This window comes from Brassica napus, chromosome C7 (genome assembly GCF_020379485.1).
Source record: "Brassica napus cultivar Da-Ae chromosome C7, Da-Ae, whole genome shotgun sequence".
NCBI classification, from domain to species: Eukaryota; Viridiplantae; Streptophyta; class Magnoliopsida; order Brassicales; family Brassicaceae; genus Brassica; species Brassica napus.
This window is the reverse complement of record NC_063450.1, coordinates 16,828,304-16,850,803: the sequence shown is the minus strand read 5'-3', so window position 1 is coordinate 16,850,803 and position 22,500 is coordinate 16,828,304. Positions and strand designations below refer to the sequence as shown.

The 22,500-nt window shown below is 41.3% G+C and overlaps 2 protein-coding genes across 2 annotated transcripts in view; one reads left to right on the top strand and one right to left on the bottom strand.

Moving 5' to 3' along the window:
• The window catches only part of LOC106404384, an 11,398-nt gene extending 6,179 nt beyond the window's left edge, over window positions 1–5,219 (bottom strand). Inside the window, exon 1 of the mRNA XM_048764019.1 lies at window positions 5,105–5,219. Coding sequence (XP_048619976.1) covers window positions 5,105–5,219 — 115 coding nt within the window. The remainder of the gene's footprint in view (window positions 1–5,104) is intronic.
• Window positions 5,220–11,098: 5,879 nt separating this feature from the next.
• LOC125590450 lies at window positions 11,099–11,593 on the top strand. The gene has a single exon (XM_048764018.1). It carries the CDS (start codon window positions 11,099–11,101, stop codon window positions 11,591–11,593), a length of 495 nt encoding a protein of 164 aa, XP_048619975.1.
• The last annotated feature ends 10,907 nt before the right edge of the window (window positions 11,594–22,500 follow it).

Genomic DNA, 22,500 nt, shown 5'->3' with positions numbered 1-22,500 from the left:
TAATCGTGGTCTGCAGTACGCGCCTCACGGCATGCCTCGGCATCTGCGTGCTCAGGGCGTCGACCTATGGGCTCCCCATTCGAGCCGTCTTGAAACACGGACCAACGAGTCTGACATGTGTGCGACTCAACGGGTGAGTAAACCCGTAAGGCGTAAGGAAGCTGATTGGCTGGATCCCTCACGGGTGCACAGCCGACCGACCTTGATCTTCTGAGAAGGGTTCGAGTGTGAGCATGCCTGTCGGGACCCGAAAGATGGTGAACTATGCCTGAGCAGGGCGAAGCCAGAGGAAACTTTGGTGGAGGCCCGCAGCGACACTGACGTGCAAATCGTTCGTCTGACTTGGGTATAGGGGCGAAAGACTAATCGAACCATCTAGTAGCTGGTTCCCTTCGAAGTTTCCCTCAGGATAGCTGGAGCTCGGAAACGAGTTCTATCGGGTAAAGCCAATGATTAGAGGCATCGGGGACGCAACGTCCTCGACCTATTCTCAAACTTTAAATACGTAGGACGGGGTGGCTGCTTTGTTGAGCCATCCCACGGAATCGAGAGCTCCAAGTGGGCCATTTTTAGTAAGCAGAACTGGCGATGCGGGATGAATTGGAAGCCGGGTTACGGTTCCCAACTGCGCGCTAAACTAGAACCCACAAAGGGTGTTGGTCGATTAAGACAGCAGGACGGTGGTCATGGAAGTCGAAATCCGCTAAGGAGTGTTTAACAACTCACCTACCGAATCAACTAGCCCTGAAAATGGATGGCGCTGAAGCGCGCGACCTATACCCGGCCATCGGGGCAAGAGCCAGGCCTCGATGAGTAGGAGGGCGCGGCGGTCGCTGCAAAACCTAGGGCGTGAGCACGGGCGGAGCGGCCGTCGGTGCAGATCTTAGTGGTAGTAGCAAATATTCAAATGATGTTAGAAATATGAGAGAAGTGTTGCTGTGTAAGTTGTGTCTTTCTCATTAGCTCTCACTATCAATATATAGTGGAGGTTCACAAGGGTTTACAACAAGGAGAGAATCTACACATTTAATACATATTGACCACAAAGATATAGACTTGGTCAAAGCTCATAAATGCTCCGGTTGAATTAGTCTTCATCTTGACTAGTCTTGGACGGATGTAGACGGACCGGAGACGGGTGTAGACGGACCGGATAGTCGGGTCGGATGTAAACCTCCTTGATGGTTAATGGCAATCCACATATCCATATCATGGATTTATAACACTCCCCCTTGGATGCCATAACCATATCGGGCTTGTAATGTGCTAACGTTGCCTCATTAAAACCTCTCCCGGAAAACCCAAAACCCAATTTGGTAAAAAGGGAAACCAAGGAAAGGAAAAAGAGTACAACACACATTACTCCCCCTGATTTGGACATCAGTGAAGGTCCTTGAGTCTTCGCATGCCAATCTGCTGCGTGAGCTTCCTGAATGTGCTGGTGGGAAGTGACTTGGTGAAGAGGTCGGCTGAGTTCTCACTTGACCGGATTTGAGTGACGCTGACCTCCTTGGCTTTCTGCAACTCATGTGTGAAGAAGAACTTGGGTAGTACATGTTTGGTTCGGTCACCTTTGATATACCCATCTTTGAGTTGAGCAATGCAGGCTGCATTATCCTCATATATGATGGTCGGACCATTGTCCTCGACCATTCCACTATCTGATCGGATGTGTTGAGTCATAGACCTCAACCATACACACTCACGACTTGCCTCATGCATGGCTAAGATTTCTGAGTGATTAGATGATGTGGCTGCTATAGTTTGTTTCATGGAACGCCATGATATTGCAGTACCACCATGAGTGAACACATAACCGGTTTGGGACCGAGCATGGTGTGGATCAGATAAGTAGCCTGCATCAGCAAAGCCTACTAAACCATCTTTGGTTTCATTGGTATAAAATAGACCCAAATCCTTAGTTCCTTGAAGGTAACGTAGGATATGTTTAATTTCATTCCAGTGCCTTTGGGTCGGACATGAACTAAAACGGGCTAGGAGGCTAACGGCAAAACATATATCTGGTCTAGTGTGGCTAGCCAAATACAGTAACGCTCCTATGGCACTGAGGTAAGGCACTTCTGGACCCAGGACATTCTCATTCTCCTCCTTAGGACGGAATGGGTCATTGTCCACTCCAAGGGACCTCACGACCATTGGGCTGGTCAATGGGTGAGCCTGGTCCATGTTAAATCTCTTGAGTACCTTTTCTGTATATGCCTTTTGATGCACAAGGATTCCTCCTTTTATGTACTCAAGTTGTAACCCCAAACAGACTTTAGTTTTACCTAGGTCTTTCATTTCAAACTCTTTCTTGAGATATTCAACTGTTTGGGCGATTTCCCCAGGGGTTCCAATGATGTTCAAATCATCAACATACACTGCTATGATAACAAATCCATTGTTTGCAAACTTCTTTATAAAGATACATGGACTGATAGGGTCGTTCTTATAGCCAACTTTGGCAAGGTATTCGCTTAAGCGATTATACCACATTCGACCACTTTGCTTAAGTCCATATAAGGATTTGTTCAGCCTTATGCAGTGTTCTTCTCGAGAACCTTTATTAGCTTTAAGCTCAACACCCTCTGGTAATCTCATATATATTTCGTTATCCAGTGGACCATAAAGGTATGCGGTTACAACATCCATTAACCGCATATCCAAATTTTCTTTGATGGCCAGACTTATTAAAAATCGAAATGTAGTTGCATCCACCACAGGGGAGTATGTCTCCTCATAATCGATGCCTGGTATTTGTGAGAATCCTTGTGCAACAAGCCGTGCTTTGTATCTTACAATTTCACCATGTTCATTTCTCTTCCTCACAAATACCCACTTATATCCCACTGGTTTAACATTATAAGGTGTCCGGATAATCGATCCAAAGACATTCCTTTTCTTAAATGATTCTAACTCCACGTTTATGGCTTCTTTCCATTTGAGCCAATCTGATCTTTGAGTGCACTCTAGTATAGACGTGGGTTCATGATCCTCATCTAAGTCCATAACATCAAGGGCTACTTGGTATGCAAATATATCATTGATGTCGACATCTTTCCGGTTCCATCTTGTCCCAGACATTAAATAATTAATTGAGATCTCATCATTAGCACCTTCAGTACCATGAGGCTCGGCGTCCCGAGTCTCATTGGTTGGTACCTTAGGCATGGCCATTTCGGCCTTGTCTGGACAATCTATGACCTCGGTTTCTTTTGCACCTTTCTTTAGTTTCCGAGGTCTTTTATCTTTGGAACCAATTGGTCTACCACGCTTAAGACGTGCTTTAGACTCTGTAGCCACTTGATTGTGTCCATCTTGGACATCAATACTTATTGGTGCATTACAAGCTGGTATATAGGACTTAGTCACTCTTTTCGGGTCAGCAAAGGAATCAGGCAATTGATTAGCTAGCTTTTGCATATGAATTATTTTCTGGACTTCTAAATCACATGATTGAGTCCGAGGATCTTGCCATGATAAGGATGTTTGATTCCATACAATTTCTTTGCCCAGCTTGTTATTTTCTCCCCCTAATGTTGGGTACTCTGATTCATCAAAATGACAATCAGCATATCTGGCCTTAAATAAATCTCCAGTAGTAGGCTCAAGATATTTAATAATGGTTGGAGAATCAAAACCAACATATATTCCCATCCTCCTTTGAGGTCCCATTTTTGTTCTCTGTGGTGGTGCAATAGGGACGTACACAGAACATCCAAATGTTTTGATATGGGATACGTCTGGCTCATGACCCGAGAGTAATTGGGATGGAGAATATTTATGTTCACTGGATGGCCTTATGCGTATTAATTCAGCAGCATGTAATACCGCATGTCCCCAAGCTGATACTGGTAGCTTCGACCTCATGAGTAATGGTCGAGCAATCAACTGGATTCTTTTAATGAAGGATTCGGCCAATCCATTCTGTGTATGTACATGTGCCACGGAGTGTTCCACACTTACCCCCATGGACATACAGTAATCATTAAAAGCTTGGGAACTGAATTCACTTGCATTGTCAAGACGTATAGTCTTTAGTGGAAAATCTGGAAAATGGGCTCGCAGTCTTATGATCTGTGCCAATAGTCTTGCCAATGCTAAGTTTCTAGATGATAATAGACAAACATGCGACCATCTGGTCGATGCGTCAATGAGGACCATAAAATATCGAAATGTCCCACAAGGTGGGTGTATTGGTCCACATATATCACCATGTATTCTTTCCAGAAAGTTTAATGTTTCCTTACTCACCTTTCCAGGTGATGGCCTTATTATTAATTTTCCTTGTGAGCATGGAATACATGTAATGCTCATAGGGATAGTTATCCTATCTTTCAAGGAATGGCCAGTTGAGCTCGAGATTATTTTGCGCATCATGGATCTGCCCGGATGGCCAAGCCTTTCATGCCATTGTTTAAAGGCTTCTCTGAACTCATTAGGAATTGAAGTGTTAGCCTCACTCGATTTTATATTGGAACAATTGAGGCCTATTGATATAGCAGGGATAGTCTCTAGGACTTTCTTATGGCCTTGGTCATTTTCATAAATCAAGAGGAATTCTTTCTTTCCCTCGCCCCTAGTTTCAACATGTAGATCATTCATGCGAATGTCTTTGAAACTTAACAGATTTCTCTTTGATTTAGGAGAATATAATGCATTAGAACATGGGAAACAAAAGATATAAAGACAAAAGCAATATGATATCGAAATCAATATGATCAGCCACTTGTAAGGAGGTCTGAAGTCTCAAAGACCTCATGATCATCTTTGTCATGGGCTTGATCATCCTCATGGTCCAGATCATTCTCATCATCATAATGGACCAAATTTGCCTCAGAGTTCTTGCCCTTTATGCTCTCCTGGTAGAGCTTAACAAGGTGTTGGGGAGTTTTGCATTTATTAGCCCAATGATTGGTCATCCCACAACGATAGCAAGCAGATTTGGTCGAGCTCGAGCCATGGGTTTTGAAGTCGGACTTATACCCACGGTTAGCTTGATGACCTCGGCTATAGCCTCGGCCTCGGCTGCGACCAAGATGGTCTCGTGGTTGAAATCCACGGCCACGTGGTTGAAACCCACGGTTACGACCTTGCCATCTACCATGGCCTCTCATGCGACCACGGTATGACTCTCTTGGAGTCTCATCCTTTTCCTCTACGGCCGCATGTGCCTCAGGCAATGCTTTAGAACCAGGAGGCCTTAGCTCACTGTTCATTATGAGCAACTCATTGTTTTGCTCAGCTAGCAACAAACAAGAGATTAAGGCAGCATAAGTGGAGAAACCCTTCTCTCGGTACTGTTGCCGAAGCACAACATTGCTGGTGTGGAATGTGGAGAATGTTTTTTCCAACATATCAGCATCAGTAATAGTCTCACCCCAAAGTTTCAACTTTGAGACTATTTTGAACAAAGCCGAGTTATACTCTTCCACAGACTTATAGTCTTGGATTCTCAGGTTTCTCCAATCATAAAGGGCTTTTGGCAATATCACAGTTTTCTGATGATTAAATCTGGTTTTCAACTCTGTCCAAAGTTCCAGAGGATTCTCAATTGTGAGATACTGGTCCTTGAGACCTTCAACAAGGTGATGGCGAATGACAACAATTGCCTTGTAATTATCCTTGTCTGATGGCTCAGTGCCTTCAGTGATAGTATCACCAAGGTTTCTGGACCTTAAGAGGATTTTGGTATCAAGCTCCCATTGGAGGTAATTATCTCCGGAGAGATTGAGGGAAGCATATTCAAGGTTGTTGATTTTCGACATCTGAATCAAATATCCATAAAGGAGTAAGGATTCATAATATGATTTAAATTTATATGCCAAGGAGATTGATGATTTACTATGCATTTTATTTTCAGAAAATATTTTATATGCATTAAGATAAAATGTTCAAGATATTTGTAAACCAAAGTAGATTTTCAAAATCGGTTAAAACTTGGTTTATAATTTCGAATAAAGCAAATGTACTAAATTTTAAATGGAAACCGATTTTGTCTAACTATATACAAACAGTGTGAATCATTTAGATGCAAACAACATGAACCACTTCAGACGCACTAGTATCATCATTGCTAAAGCTATGCGAACATGTATGTTTGGTTTCAATTATGTGATACCTATGTCCAGTTTTAACAATATGATAGTTGGATGCATGCAAAGGTCAGTTCATGGATGATTCAAGTTCGATCTAATGATTTACTAAATGATGCTATCAGGTATGCAAATGATCAGTACATAATTTAATCATAGAATCAGGTTCAAGGATGAAACTAGAATCAAGTTTTATTTTAACTAGCAAACTATGTGATCAAAATTCAGTATGATATAAAATCGGTTCATGGTTGGTTTAATTAACAACAATATGATCAAATGATTTCAAACAGATTTTATTCTACCTTATGACATATCAATTTTAAAACAAGACTATGGCTTATAAAACTTTAGAAATAATTTTCAGTCAAAGATATGCACTTAATAAAATCAAACAAGCATTTATAAAATCGATTTTGCATTTATAAAAATCATAAAAGGTTTTTAAAACTTTGATAGTTACAAAACAAATATTAATAGTCAAGGATATGCAATGAATGATTTTAATTTCGATTTTATTGATGGGTTGACTGATTTTAGGGGATCTGGCCGAAAATGGCACAGCAAGGATTGATGGAATTTTGTTTTGGCCAGATTATACACTTATGTTTATCACATCTGGTAAAATGGCCAAACAAAAGGATTGAATCAAAAGGTTTAAGCTTTCTCTAATAATTTTATGATTCATATGTTTTTATAAACAAGATTCATGTAGATCTTTAGGTATTTTGATAAGTTTATAAGTTTTTAGAGAAACATAGAACCTTTAGAGAATTTTAAGTTTTATGGATTCAAAATAAATTTAGAATCAAGTTTCATATGGATCATAGAAACAAGATTAATATTTTAAATCCATAGATTGTTTATAAGTTATGGATTCATATAGATCCTAGATTTCTTTCAGATATAATGGTGTTCTTTAGATTTCAAGGTTTTGATTTGTTTACCTTTTTCACCACAAGAATCTGAGAGGACCACCGTGAGAGAGAGGCTGAGAGTTGCCGAGAATTTGAGAGAGAGAGGAGTTTTCCGGCGGAGAGAGAGAGGTGGCCTGGTGGAGAGAAGGCTGAGCGCCGGTGGAGCAAAGGCTGAGCACCGGAGGAGCTGGCCGGAAAGGAGAACACCGGCGGAGAGAGCTTTCTCAGGTGGAGAGCACAATCGTGCTGATAACGTGTTAGAAATATGAGAGAAGTGTTGCTGTGTAAGTTGTGTCTTTCTCATTAGCTCTCACTATCAATATATAGTGGAGGTTCACAAGGGTTTACAACAAGGAGAGAATCTACACATTTAATACATATTGACCACAAAGATATAGACTTGGTCAAAGCTAATAAATGCTCCGGTTGAATGAGTCTTCATCTTGACTAGTCTTGGACGGATGTAGACGGACCGGAGACGGGTGTAGACGGACCGGATAGTCGGGTTGGATGTAAACCTCCTTGATGGTTAATGGCAATCCACATATCCATATCATGGATTTATAACACATTCCAATTACCAGACTCAAAGAGCCCGGTATTGTTATTTATTGTCACTACCTCCCCGTGTCAGGATTGGGTAATTTGCGTGCCTGCTGCCTTCCTTGGATGTGGTAGCCGTTTCTCAGGCTCCCTCTCTGGAATCGAACCCTAATTCTCTGTCACCCGTTACCACCATGGTAAGCCACTATCCTACCATCGAAAGTTGATAGGGCAGAAATTTGAATGATGCGTCGCCAGCACTAAGGCCATGCGATCCGTCGAGTTATCATGAATCATCAGAGCAACGGGCAGAGCCCGCATCGACCTTTTATCTAATAAATGCATCCCTTCCAGAAGTCGGGGTTTGTTTCACGTATTAGCTCTAGAATTACTACGGTTATCCGAGTAGTAGTTACCATCAAACAAACTATAACTGATTTAATGAGCCATTCGCAGTTTCACAATCTGAATTCGTTCATACTTACACATGCATGGCTTAATCTTTGAGACAAGAATATGACTACTATCAGGATCAACCAGGTAGCATTCATAAATCACGGCAAGCCCTGGTCATGTTCCCGCAAACACATGGAAAGAGGGAACAGACGAAGACTTGACCGTCATCTTTTGTCCGGAGACAAACGTGCTTAGCAGGACATAATTTCTTCGAGTCACCGCCATAATATTTCCGCAACCGAGATCCCAGCAAACAGCTTGTTCACCTTGGCGAACAATGCATAAATTATACAAAGACGCAAGGATCACAAGTGCCGGCTTATGTGTTCACGACTTCCCCAATGAAGGAGATGCCGCAAACAACATTTTAAGCAAAGCTTAACAATTCCTTCTAGATAGGTACGCAACACAGGCCCCTGATCAGTTCAACAAGCATAACTATGCTAGTGAAGAAACTGAGAAGGATAGTTGGTCTGTAGTTGGGTGCGCGAGCACAGAGCCTACAAACACTAGCTATCCAATCACCACTCATGCGCCGCACGTTCATTGCCCCACTAAAATCAATCTTTCCAACCACTCTCGAGATGTAATCAAAAGAGCAGCTGGAAGACGGATGAAACCAGGCCAAGACCACACAAGCGCGAAAATTTGATTTTAGGGGCAAAATGGTCCACCGAAAAAGTCGCCGGAAAAGTCGCCGGAAAAGTCACCGGAGACAGTCCCGACCATCGGACCTCAACCCAAGCATCATCGTGCTGCACCAAGCACTCGGACATTACCCACACCCATTCGGACTCCCACCCTCATGGTAGGCACAGAGGAGTGCCTACCCCTTATATAGAGAAAACACTTTTTTCAGTATGTCACCAGTAGACGTTGGTTGTGTTCCGGGAGTATTTTTAATGTAAAAAAACAAAAACTTCGAATTTGAATCTGATTTTTCGCATGCTTCATAAGGATGGTTAAAGCTATTTTCTGGTAAATTTTCACAATTTTCTTTTGCTTCTAACCATGTCTTTTGCATGCTACAAGGTTCGGAGTTTTGTTGTCTTCACGGATGTCTATAGCAACTTTTGATCAACACTTGACATCCTAAACTCATTGTTGACATATTTTTGATGTTTCCTTTCAGAAAACTTTCTTCAAAAATATTAATTTTGTTATAAATCATTATGTGGATGGCCCATAACCAAGACCAAGACAAGGCCCAGCCGTGTCCAAGGGGAGAGAGAGTCGGCGGCTGAGGAGAGAAAGTCGGTCTATCCTTTGGCCGACCTTAGATCTAGGATGTTTCCATTTATCTGTTTTAGATCTTTTCCTATTTCATGTTGTATTAGGTTTTGGATAATTTCCTTTTTCCTATACTTTGTAATCCTTATATAAGGAACCTCTATTACTCATTAATAATACACAGAAACAATTCCCCATTCTTTACAGCACGTTATCAGCACGATCGTCTCTAGATCCCTGAGACAAATCGAAACCTCTAACCCTAAAAGCCAAAAACCGGCGACCACCACCAAGAACCCTAAACCCTAATCACGTTCTTAGTTCATCCAAGAACTCAGCAGATCCCTCTTGAATCCTTGACGTTCTCAGATCACGTTCTCAGCTCAGAAGAACCGTCCAGCTCGCAATCCACACCATGACGTGATCGCACTCGAGACGACCTGATCTCCGCGCAGCTCGCAGCCGAGACACCTCCAGCCCGCGATCGTCCCATCCGCGACCCGATCGGTTCTCTCTCTCTCTCTCTAAAGGTGGTCCGGTTCTAAACCCCTACAAAGCAAAGGTATAACTTAAATCTGAGAACCTAGATTGATCAGAAACCCTAATCCATAATTATGGAAACTTTGATCTTGATCAAAACCCTAAAACCTACAAGATTAAAATCGGCAATCTCTTAACTAGAAATATAGAAATCGATTCCTTAGAACTTAAATTGATTGTTCCTGATTTGATTTTGAGAAACCTAATTTAGGAATCGAAACCCTAAACCCTAAAGGACTGAATTCGATTTTAATTGATTGAATTGTTTGTTGATTTGAGGTTTTAGGATTGTTAGATTGATTGAAGTAATCTGATCTAGAACTTGAATCCTAAAGGCCTTGAAACCTTTAATTAAAACCGGCAGCCTTAGTTTTAAAAGTAGAAACCCTAAATTCATAAATTGCTAAGATTGTTTGCATACATATGAATTTGAAATTGAATTGCATTCGTATTGTTTAAAATCGACCAGCATGTAGAAACATACGCATTCGAATCTGATTGCATTGAAATTCATATGGCCGTGTGGCCTTAATCTCTCTGATACATGTAGAAACATATATTAGGATTGTTCGCACCATGGTCAATTTAGATTTACATGTCCGATCCTATTGCTTGACTACATGGCCGTGTGGCTTGATTGATTCGCACCATGGTCGATTAGATTGATTGTTTTCTCATAGATGCGTAAGACAAGTTTGTGGCCGAGCTTGTTATACCATGCGGCCACATGATCACATTGTGAACCTAAATTGAAATGATGATGTGATTCAGATGTCAAAAATCTCAAATAGAGACTACGCAGCCCTTAATCTCTCCGGAGATAACTACTTGCAGTGGGCGCTAAATACAAAGATCAGCTTAAGGTCAAAAGGTCTTGGTGATACAATCATCAAGGACAACAATGAGACCGACAAGAATCGGTACAGGGCTATAAGCATTATACGCCATCACCTCATTGAAGGTCTAAAAGATCAGTACATTACGATGGAAAATCCACTAGAGCTTTGGGATGCTTTACAGCATAGATATGATCACCAGAAAACGGTGTTACTCCCAAAAGCTAGAAATGACTGGAAGAATCTAAGATTCATGGATTATAAGTCAGTGGATGAGTACAATTCGGTCTTGTTTAAGACGGTCTCAATGTTGAGACTTTGTGGTGAAGTAGTAACCGAAGAAGAGTTGCTCGAGAAAACATTCTCTACGTTTCATTCCTCAAACATAATCCTGCAGCAGCAGTACCGAATGAAAGGCTTCACCACATACACTGATCTGATCTCGTGCCTGCTCCTGGCCGAGGCAAACAATGAGCTCCTGATGAAGAACAGTGAAGCTAGACCTGCCGGATCTGCCCCATTACCAGAGGCCAATGAAGTTGAAAAGAAAAATCCCAACGAGTGCAATTACATCCAGAATGATAAGATATCACACGGCAAAGGCCGTGGTGGATACAAGAACCGTGACAATTACTCGAACAGTCGAGATAGGTACTTGGCCGGCCGGAATGGAAACCACAATAACCGTGGTCGTGGTTCCAATCCCGGCCATGGCCGAGGTGGTTATGGTCGAGGCGGTATATCTAAACCGTCTTACTCGACCAAATCTGTTTGTCACAGATGTGGGATGAGCAACCATTGGGCCAAAAATTGTAGAACTCCTAAGCACTTATGTGAGCTCTACCAAGAGAGTCTTAAACACAAGAACCCGGAGGCTCATATGGTCCATGATTCCGGTTATGAGGCTGATAAAGAATCTGATGTTGCAAATGACGACCTTATGGACTTTGAGACTTCTGATTGTCTCAAAGACTAAATTTTCGATACGACTTGTTTTTACAGCTTTATGATTGTTTTATGATTGATTTGGTGTTTTTAATTTCGGTGTTCTGCAACTTTAATAAATGAAAGTTTTTGAAGTCTCTGAGAAATGAAATCTTATTTATAGAAATGAACGACGAAACGAGCATACTCGTGGTGGATAGTGGCACAAATCATACAATTCTTAGAGATAAAATATATTTCTTAAATCTCACAATGCAAAGTGCAAACGTACACACTATTGCAGGTGTAGCCGGCCTGATTGAAGGTCACGGCCAGGCTTATGTGTTGATGCCTAAGGGCACTCATCTAGAGATCAAAAATGCCTTGTATTCCCCAAGCTCTAAAAGGAACCTATTGAGTTTCAAAGACATAAGATTGAACGGTTTCCAACTTGAAACATGGGAAGAAGGAAATAAAGAATTCCTTAACATAATTTCGATCACCAAAGGCTATAAAAGGATCCTAGAAACCTTAGCTGCAATGTCTACTGGCCTATACTATGCAAAGGTCAGTATGATCGAGGCTAATGCCTGCGACAATTTCACTCTATGGCATAACTGGCTTGGCCATCCCGGTACTAAAATGATGCTAAAGTTGATGATGAATTCACAAGGGCACACGTTCAAAGGAGTTGTCCCATACAATCTCACATGTGCAGCATGTGCACAAGGGAAACTCATAACCAGGCCATCACCAGACAAAGTTAATAAAGAGATTATAAATTTCCTGGAAAGGATTCAGGGAGACATATGTGGACTAATACACCCACCTAGTGGACGTTTCGGTATTTCATGGTCCTGATTGATGCATCGACCAGATGGTAACATGTCTGTCTACTGTCCACTCGGAACTTGGCATTTTCACGCCTGCTTGCTCAGATAATAAGACTGAGAGCACACTTTCCAGACATCCCTTTAAAGACTATACGTCTAGACAATGCTGGTGAGTTTACGTCCTAGACGTTTAATGACTATTGTATGTCCATGGGGGTAAGTGTTGAACACTCCGTGGCACATGTACATACGCAGAACGGCTTGGCCAAATCATTCATTAAACATATCCAGCTGATAGCCAGACCATTGCTCATGCGGTCTCAGCTCCCGGTATCAGCGTGGGGACATGTCGTATTACATGCAGCAGAACTAATTCGCATCAGGCCATCTAGTGAGCATAGATATTCGCCATCCCAGTTACTCACGGGTCATGAGCCAGACGTGTCCCACATCAAAACATTTGGATGTGCCGTCTACATTCCAATTGCTCCACCATAGAGAACTAAAATGGGACCATAGAGGAGGATGAGAATATACGTAGGATATGACTCCCCAAGTATTATAAAGTATCTTGAGCCAACAACCGGTGATTTGTTTAAGGCCAGATACGCAGACTCACAATTTGATGAGTCCACATATCCGACCTTAGGGGGAGATAACGGCCGGTTGAGCAAAGAAATCGAATGGTCTCGACCATCAATATCTTGGCAAGATCCTCGGACTAAAGAATGTGATATGGAAGTCCAAAAGATTATACATCTTCAAAAGCTAGCTAATCAGCTGCCAGATTCATTTGCTGACCCAAATAGAGTGACAAAATCATATATCCCGGCTTGTAATGCACCAATACGAATAGATGTCCAGAAGGGACAAGATCAATTGGCTACATAGTCTAAACAACGTCTCAAACGTGGTAGACCTATTGGTTCCAAAGATAAACAGCCTCGGAAGTCCAAGAGAGGTGCTGGATCCGAGAGCATCAAGGAAACCATCTAGAACATTGATGGACCGGCCGAGCCGACCGAGAGCATCAAGGAAACCATCTAGAACTGCGTATCTGTACGGTCCACTGGATAATGAAATTCATATGAGAGTTCCAGAGGGTATTGAGCTCAAAGATAAGAAAGGTTCTCGAGAACAGCATTGCATTAAGCTGAATAAAGCCTTGTACGGTTTGAAACAATCAGGTCGAATGTGGTACAACAGATTATCAGAGTACCTAATGAAAGAAGGTTATAAGAACGATCCAATAAGTCCATGTATCTTTATAAAGTGATTTGACAGCAAGGGCTTCGTGATTATGTCTGTCTATGTGGACGACCTGAATGTGATTGGAACTCCTGGAGAGATTTCCCAAACGGTCGAATGTTTAAAGAAAGAATTCGAAATGAAAGACTTAGGAAAAACTAAGTTCTGTTTGGGACTGCAATTTGAGTATGTGGAAAATGGAATCTTTGTACATCAAAAGACATAAACAGAAAAGATACTCAAGCAGTTCAATATGGACAAGGCTCATTCCTTTTCGAGTCCTATGGTCGTGAGGTCCTTAGACCTTGAGAAGGATCCATTTGGACCAAAGAAGCCGGACGAGGATATGCTCGGGCCGGAAGTACCTTACCTAAGTGCCATTGGAGCCTTAATGTATTTGGCTAGCCATACAAGACCGGACATTAGTTTTGCCGTGAGTTTACTGTCTAGATTCAGTTCATGTCCGACACTTAGGCACTGGAACGGAATAAAACATCTGTTCAGATATCTGCAAGGAACAACCGATCTCGGATTGTTCTATACCGATCGGCCAGAAGAAAGCATGGCCGGATATGCAGATGCTCGGTACTTATCTGACCCACACAATGCTAGATCTCAGACAGGTTACGTGTTTATACACGGTGGGGCTGCAGTAAGTTGGCGGTCCACGAAACAAACCTTAGTGGCAACATCCTCTAATCATGCCGAGATCATAGCCATGTATGAAGCAAGCCGAGAGCTTGTGTGGTTGAGGAACATGACCGGCCATATCTTAAGGGAAAGTGGCTTGGCCGTGGGAAAGGAAAAGGAAGAACCAACGATCATCTATGAGGACAATGCAGCTTGTATAGCTCAGCTCAAAGATGGATACGTTAAGGGAGATAGAACAAAACACATCTTGCCTAAGTTCTTCTTCACCCACGACCTGCAGAAGGCTAAAGAAGTCGAAGTGGTTCAGGTTCGGTCCAGTGACAATTCAGCCGATCTGTTCACTAAGTCTCTGCCGACCTCAACGTTCAAGAAGCTGGTTCATCAGATAGGAATGCGCCAGTTGAAGGATCTTCAGTGATGCCTTCATCAAGGGGAGTGTCATGTGTTGTACTCTTTTTCCTGTCTACGGTTTCCATTTTTCCCACCTTGGGTTTTTGGTTTTCCTAGAGAGGTTTTAATGAGGCAATGTCGTGCATGATACAAACCCATATGGTTATGGCATCCAAGGGGGAGTGTTATAAATCATTATGTGGATGGCCCATAACCAAGACCAAAACAAGGCTCAGCCGTGTCCAAGAGGAGAGAGAGTCGGCGGCTGAGGAGAGAGAGTCGGCCTATCCTTTGGCCGACCTTAGATCTAGGATGTTTCCATTTATCTGTTTTAGATCTTTTACTATTTCATGTTGTATTAGGTTTTGGATAATTTCCTTTTTCCTATACTTTGTAATCCTTATATAAGGAACCCATATTGTTCATTAATAATACACATAAACAATTCCCCATTCTTTACAACACTATGGATTTAAAATATAAATCTTGTTTCTATGATCCATATGATCCATATGAAACTTGATTCTAAAATTATTTTGAATCCATAAAACTTAAAATTCTCTAAAGGTTCTATGTTTCTCTAAAAACTTATAAACTTATTAAAATACCTAAAGATCTACATGAATCTTGTTTATAAAAACTTATGAATCATAAAATTATTAGAGAAAGCTTAAACCATTTGATTCAATCCTTTTGTTTGGCCATTTTACCAAATGTGATAAACATAAGTGTATAATCTGGTCAAAACAAAACTCCATCAAATCCTTGCTGTGCCATTTTCGGCCAGATCCCCTAAAAATCAGTCAACCCATCAATAAAATCGAAATTAAAATCATTCATTGCATATCCTTGACTATTAATATTTGTTTTGTAACTATCAAATTTTTAAAAACCTTTTATGATTTTTATAAATGCATAATCGATTTTATAAATGCTTTTTTTTTATTTTATTAAGTGCATATCTTTGACTGAAAATTATTTCTAAAAGTTTTATAAGCCATAGTCTTGTTTTTAAAAAATTGATATGTCATATGGTAGAATAAAATCTGTTTGAAATCATTTGATCATATTGTTGTTAATAAAACCAACCATGAACCGATTTTATATCATACTGAATTTTGATCACATAGTTTGCTAGTTAAAATAAAACTTGATCTAGTTTCATCCTTGAACCTGATTCTATGATTAAATTATGTACTGATCATTTGCATACCTGATAGCATCATTTAGTAAATCATTAGATCAAACTTGAAATCATCCATGAACTGACATTTGCATGCATCCAACTATCATATTGTTAAAACTGGACATAGGTATCACATAATTGAAACCAAACATACATGTTCGCATAGCTTTAGCAATGATGATACTAGTGCGTCTGAAGTGGTTCATGTTGTTTGCATCTAAATGATTCACACTGTTTGCATATAGATAGACAAAATCGGTTTCCATTTAAAATTTAGTACATTTGCTTTATTCGAAATTATAAACCAAGTTTTAACCGATTTTGAAAATCTACTTTGGTTTACAAATATCTTGAACATTTTATCTTAATGCATATAAAATATTTTCTGAAAATAAAATGCATAATAAATCATCAATCTCCTTGGCATATAAATTCAAATCCTGAATTATATTATGAATCCTTACTCCTTTATGGATATTTGATTCAGATGTCGAAAATCAACAACCTTGAATATGCTTCCCTCAATCTCTCCGGAGATAATTACCTCCAATGGGAGCTTGATACCAAAATCCTCTTAAGGTCCAGAAACCTTGGTGATACTATCACTGAAGGCACTGAGCCATCAGACAAGGATAATTACAAGGCAATTGTTGTCATTCACCATCACCTTGCTGAAGGTCTCAATGACCTGTATCTCACAATTGAGAATCCTCTTGAACTTTGGACAGAGTTGAAAACCAGATTTAATTATCAGAAAACTGTGATATTGCCAAAAGCCTTTTATGATTGGAGAAACCTGAGAATCCAAGACTATAAGTCTGTGGAAGAGTATAACTCGGCTTTGTTCAAAATAGTCTCAAAGTTGAAACTTTGTGGTGAGACTATTACTGATGCTGATATGTTGGAGAAAACATTCTCCACATTCCACACCAGCAATGATGTGCTTCAGCAACAATACCGAGAGAAGGGTTTCTCCACTTATGCTGCCTTAATCTCTTGTTTGTTGCTAGCTGAGCAAGACAATGAGTTGCTCATGATGAACAGTGAGCTAAGGCCTCCTGGTGCTAAAGCATTGCCTGAGGCACATGCGGCCGTAGAGCCAAAGGATGAGACTCCAAGAGAGTCATACCATGGTCGCATGAAAGGCCGTGGTAGATGGCAAGGTCGTAACCGTGGGTTTCAACCACGTGCCCGTGGATTTCAACCACGAGACCATCTTGGTCGCAGCCGAGGCCGAGGCCACAGCCGAGGTCATCAAGCTAGCCGTGGGTATAAGTCCGACTTCAAAACCCATGGCTCGAGCTCGACCAAATCTGCTTGCTATCGTTGTGGGATGACCAATCATTGGGCTAATAAATGCAAAACTCCCCAACACCTTGTTAAGCTCTACCAGGAGAGCATAAAGGGCAAGAACTCTGAGGCAAATTTGGTCCATTATGATGATGAGAATGATCTGGACCATGAGGATGATCAAGCCCATGACAAAGATGATCATGAGGACTTTGAGACTTCAGACCTCCTTACAAGTGGCTGAATATGAAGATTTTGATATCATATTGCTTTTGTCTTTGCACTTTGAATTCTTGATTTGGCTTTATGTCTTTTGTTTCCCATGTTCTATGACTTTGGCAATTCTATTTATGAAATAAAGTTTTTACTTTATATATATGCCTTATACAAAGTTGAAATTATTAAGAACATAAAACAAAGCCATTAAAACATACTTTAAACCTAAGTAATATCTAAGGTGTTGACTCTTGTCTATTTTCAGAAATGAAAGAAGACAAGAACCAGCTAGTAGTGGATAGTGGATCAAGTCACACTATATTAAAAGACAAAAATATTTTGTTAGCCTCATTTTAAAGAGTGCTAATATCAATACTATAGCAGCCACGGCCAGCCTTATTGAAGGCCATGGCCCGGCTCACTTAGTGATGCCTAAAGGCACACATTTAGAAATTTCTAATGCATTATATTCTCCTAAATCAAAGAGAAATCTGTTAAGTTTCAAAGACATTATCAAAGACATTCGCATGAATGATCTTCATGTTGAAACTAGGGGCGAGGGAAAGAAAGAATTCCTCTTGATTTATGAAAATGCCCAAGGCCATAAGAAAGTCCTAGAGACTATCCCTGCTATATCAATAGGCCTCTATTGTGCCAATATAAAATCGAGTGAGGCTAACACTTCAATTCCTAATGAGTTCAGAGAAGCCTTTAAACAATGGCATGAAAGGCTTGGCCATCCTGGCAGATCCATGATGCGCAAAATAATCTCGAGCTCAACTGACCATTCCTTGAAAGATAGGATAACTATCCCTATGAGCATTACATGTATTCCATGCTCACAAGGAAAATTAATAATAAGGCCATCACCTGGAAAGGTGGGTAAGGAAACATTAAACTTTCTGGAAATAATACATGGTGACATATGTGGACCAATACACCCACCTTGTGGGACATTTCGATATTTTATGGTCCTCATTGACGCATCGACCAGATGGTCGCATGTTTGTCTATTATCATCTAGAAACATAGCATTGGCAAGACTATTGGCACAGATCATAAGACTGCGAGCCCATTTTCCAGATTTTCCACTAAAGACTATACGTCTTGACAATGCAAGTGAATTCAGTTCCCAAGCTTTTAATGATTACTGTATGTCCATGGGGGTAAGTGTGGAACACTCCGTGGCACATGTACATACACAGAACGGATTGGCCGAATCCTTCATTAAAAGAATCCAGTTGATTGCTCGACCATTACTCATGAGGTCGAAGCTACCAGTATCAGCTTGGGGACATGCGGTATTACATGCTGCTGAATTAATACGCATAAGGCCATCCAGTGAACATAAATATTCTCCATCCCAATTACTCTCGGGTCATGAGCCAGACGTATCCCATATCAAAACATTTGGATGTTCTGTGTACGTCCCTATTGCACCACCACAGAGAACAAAAATGGGACCTCAAAGGAGGATGGGAATATATGTTGGTTTTGATTCTCCAACCATTATTAAATATCTTGAGCCTACTACTGGAGATTTATTTAAGGCCAGATATGCTGATTGTCATTTTGATGAATCAGAGTACCCAACATTAGGGGGAGAAAATAACAAGCTGGGGAAAGAAATTGTATGGAATCAAACATCCTTATCATGGCAAGATCCTCGGGCTCAATCATGTGATTTAGAAGTCCAGAAAATAACTCATATGCAAAAGCTAGCTAATCAATTGCCTGATTCCTTTGCTGACCCGAAAAGAGTGACTAAGTCCTATATACCAGCTTGTAATGCACCAATAAGTATTGATGTCCAAGATGGACACAATCAAGTGGCTACAGAGTCTAAAGCACGTCTTAAGCATGGTAGACCAATTGGTTCCAAAGATAAAAGACCTCGGAAACTAAAGAAAGGTGCAAAAGAAACCGAGGTCATAGATTGTCCAGACAAGGCCGAAATGTCCATGCCTAAGGTACCAACCAATGAGACTCGGGACGCCGAGCCTCATGGTACTGAAGGTGCTAATGATGAGATCTCAATTAATTATTTAATGTCTGGGACAAGATGGAACCGGAAAGATGTCGACATCAATGATATATTTGCATACCAAGTAGCCCTTGATATGATGGACTTAGATGAGGATCATGAACCCACGACTATACTAGAGTGCACTCAAAGATTAGATTGGCTCAAATGGAAAGAAGCCATAAATGTGGTGTTAGAATCATTTAAGAAAATGAATGTCTTTGGATCGATTATCCGGACACCTTATAATGTTAAACCAGTAGGATATAAGTGGGTATTTGTGAGGAAGGGAAATGAACATGGTGAAATTGTAATATACAAAGAACGGCTTGTAGCACAAGGATTCTCACAAATACCATGCATCGATTATGAGGAGACATACTCCCCTGTGGTGGATGCAACTACATTTCGATTTTTAATAAGTCTGGCCATCAAAGAAAATTTTGATATGCGGTTAATGGATGTTGTAACCGCATACCTTTATGGTCCACTGGATAACGAAATATATATGAGATTACCAGAGGGTGTTGAGCTTAAAGCTAATAAAGATTCTCAAGAAGAACACTGCATAAGGCTGAACAAATCCTTATATGGACTTTAGCAAAGTGGTCGAATGTGGTATAATCGCTTAAGCGAATACCTTGCCAAAGTTGGCTATAAGAACGACCCTATCAGTCCATGTATCTTTATAAAGAAGTTTGCAAACAAAGGATTTGTTATCATAGCAGTGTATGTTGATGATTTGAACATCATTGGAACCCTTGGGGAAATCGCCCAAACAGTTGAATATCTCAAGAAAGAGTTTGAAATGAAAGACCTAGGTAAAACTAAAGTCTGTTTGGGGTTACAACTTGAGTATATAAAAGGAGGAATCCTTGTGCATCAAAAGGAATATACAGAAAAGATACTCAAGAGATTTAACATGGACCAGGCTCACCCATTGACCAGCCCAATGGTCGTGAGGTCCCTTGGAGTGGACACTGACCCATTCCGTCCTAAGGAGGATGATGAGAATGTCCTGGGTCCTGAAGTGCCTTACCTCAGTGCCATAAGAGCGTTACTGTATTTGGCTAGCCACACTAGACCAGATATATGTTTTGTCGTTAGCCTCCTAGCCCGTTTTAGTTCATGTCCGACCCAAAGGCACTGAAATGGAATTAAACATATCCTACGTTACCTTCAAGGAACTAAGGATTTGGGTCTATTTTATACCAATGAAACCAAAGATGGTTTAGTAGGCTTTGCTGATGCAGGCTACTTATCTGATCCACACCATGGTCGGTCCCAAACCGGTTATGTGTTTACTTATGGTGGTACTGCAATATCATGGCATTCCATGAAACAAACTATAGCAGCCACATCATCTAATCACTCAGAAATCTTAGCCATGCATGAGGCAAGTCGTGAGTGTGTATGGTTTAGGTCTATGACTCAACACATCCGATCAGATAGTGGAATGGTCGAGGACAATGGTCCAACCATCATATATGAGGATAATGCAGCCTGCATTGCTCAACTCAAAGATGGGTATATCAAAGGTGACCGAACCAAACATGTGCTACCCAAGTTCTTCTTCGCACATGTGTTGCAGAAAGCCAAGGAGGTCAGCGTCACTCAAATCCAGTCAAGTGAGAACTCAGCCGACCTTTTCACCTAGTCACTTCCCACCAGCACATTCAGGAAGCTCAAGCAGCAGATTGGCATGCGAAGACTCAAGGACCTTCAGTGATGTCCAAATCAGGGGGAGTAATGTGTGTTGTACACTTTTTCCTTTCCTTGGTTTCCCTTTTTACCACATTGGGTTTTGGTTTTTCCGGGAGAGGTTTTAATGAGGCAACGTTAGCACATTACAAGCCCGATATGGTTATGGCATCCAAGGGGGAGTGTTATAAATCCATGATATGGATATGTGGATTGCCATTAACCATCAAGGAGGTTTACAGCTGACTCGACTATCCGGTCCGTCTACACCCGTCTCAGGTCCGTCTACATCCGTCCAAGACTAGTCAAGATGAAGACTCATTCAACCGGAGCATTTATGAGCTTTGACCAAGTCTGTATCTTTGTGGTCAATATGTATTAAATGTGTAGATTCTCTCTTTGCTGTAAACCCTAGTGAACCTCCACTATATATTGATAGTGAGAGCTAATGAGAAAGACACAACTTACACAGCAACACTTCTCTCATATTTCTAACAGAAAGAATTTGCCAAGGATGTTTTCATTAATCAAGAACGAAATTTGGGGGCTCGAAGACGATCAGATACCGTCCTAGTCTCAACCATAAACGATGCCGACCAGGGATCAGCGGATGTTGCTTTTAGGACTCCGCTGGCACCTTATGAGAAATCAAAGTTTTTTGGTTCTGGGGGGAGTATGGTCGCAAGGCTGAAACTTAAAGGAATTGACGGAAGGGCACCACCAGGAGTGGAGCATGCGGCTTAATTTGACTCAACACGGGGAAACTTACCAGGTCCAGACATAGTAAGGATTGACAGATTGAGAGCTCTTTCTTGATTCTATGGGTGGTGGTGCATGGCCGTTCTTAGTTGGTGAAGCGATTTGTCTGGTTAATTCCGTTAACGAACGAGACCTCAGCCTGCTAACTAGCTACGTGGAGGCATCCCTTCACGGCCGGCTTCTTAGAGGGACTATGGCCGTTTAGGCCAAGGAAGTTTGAGGCAATAACAGGTCTGTGATGCCCTTAGATGTTCTGGGCCGCATGCGCGCTACACTGATGTATTCAACGAGTTCACACCTCGTCCGACAGGCCCGGGTAATCTTTGAAATTTCATCGTGATGGGGATAGATCATTGCAATTGTTGGTCTTCAACGAGGAATTCCTAGTAAGCGCGAGTCATCAGCTCGCGTTGACTACGTCCCTGCCCTTTGTACACACCGCCCGTCGCTCCTAACGATTGAATGATCCGGTGAAGTGTTCGGATCGCGGCGACGTGGGTGGTTCGCCGTCTGCGACATCGCGAGAAGTCCACTAAACCTTATCATTTAGAGGAAGGAGAAGTCGTAACAAGGTTTCCGTAGGTGAACCTGCGGAAGGATCATTGTCGTAACCTGGAAACAGAACGACCTGAGAACGTTGAAACATCACTCTCGGTGGGCTG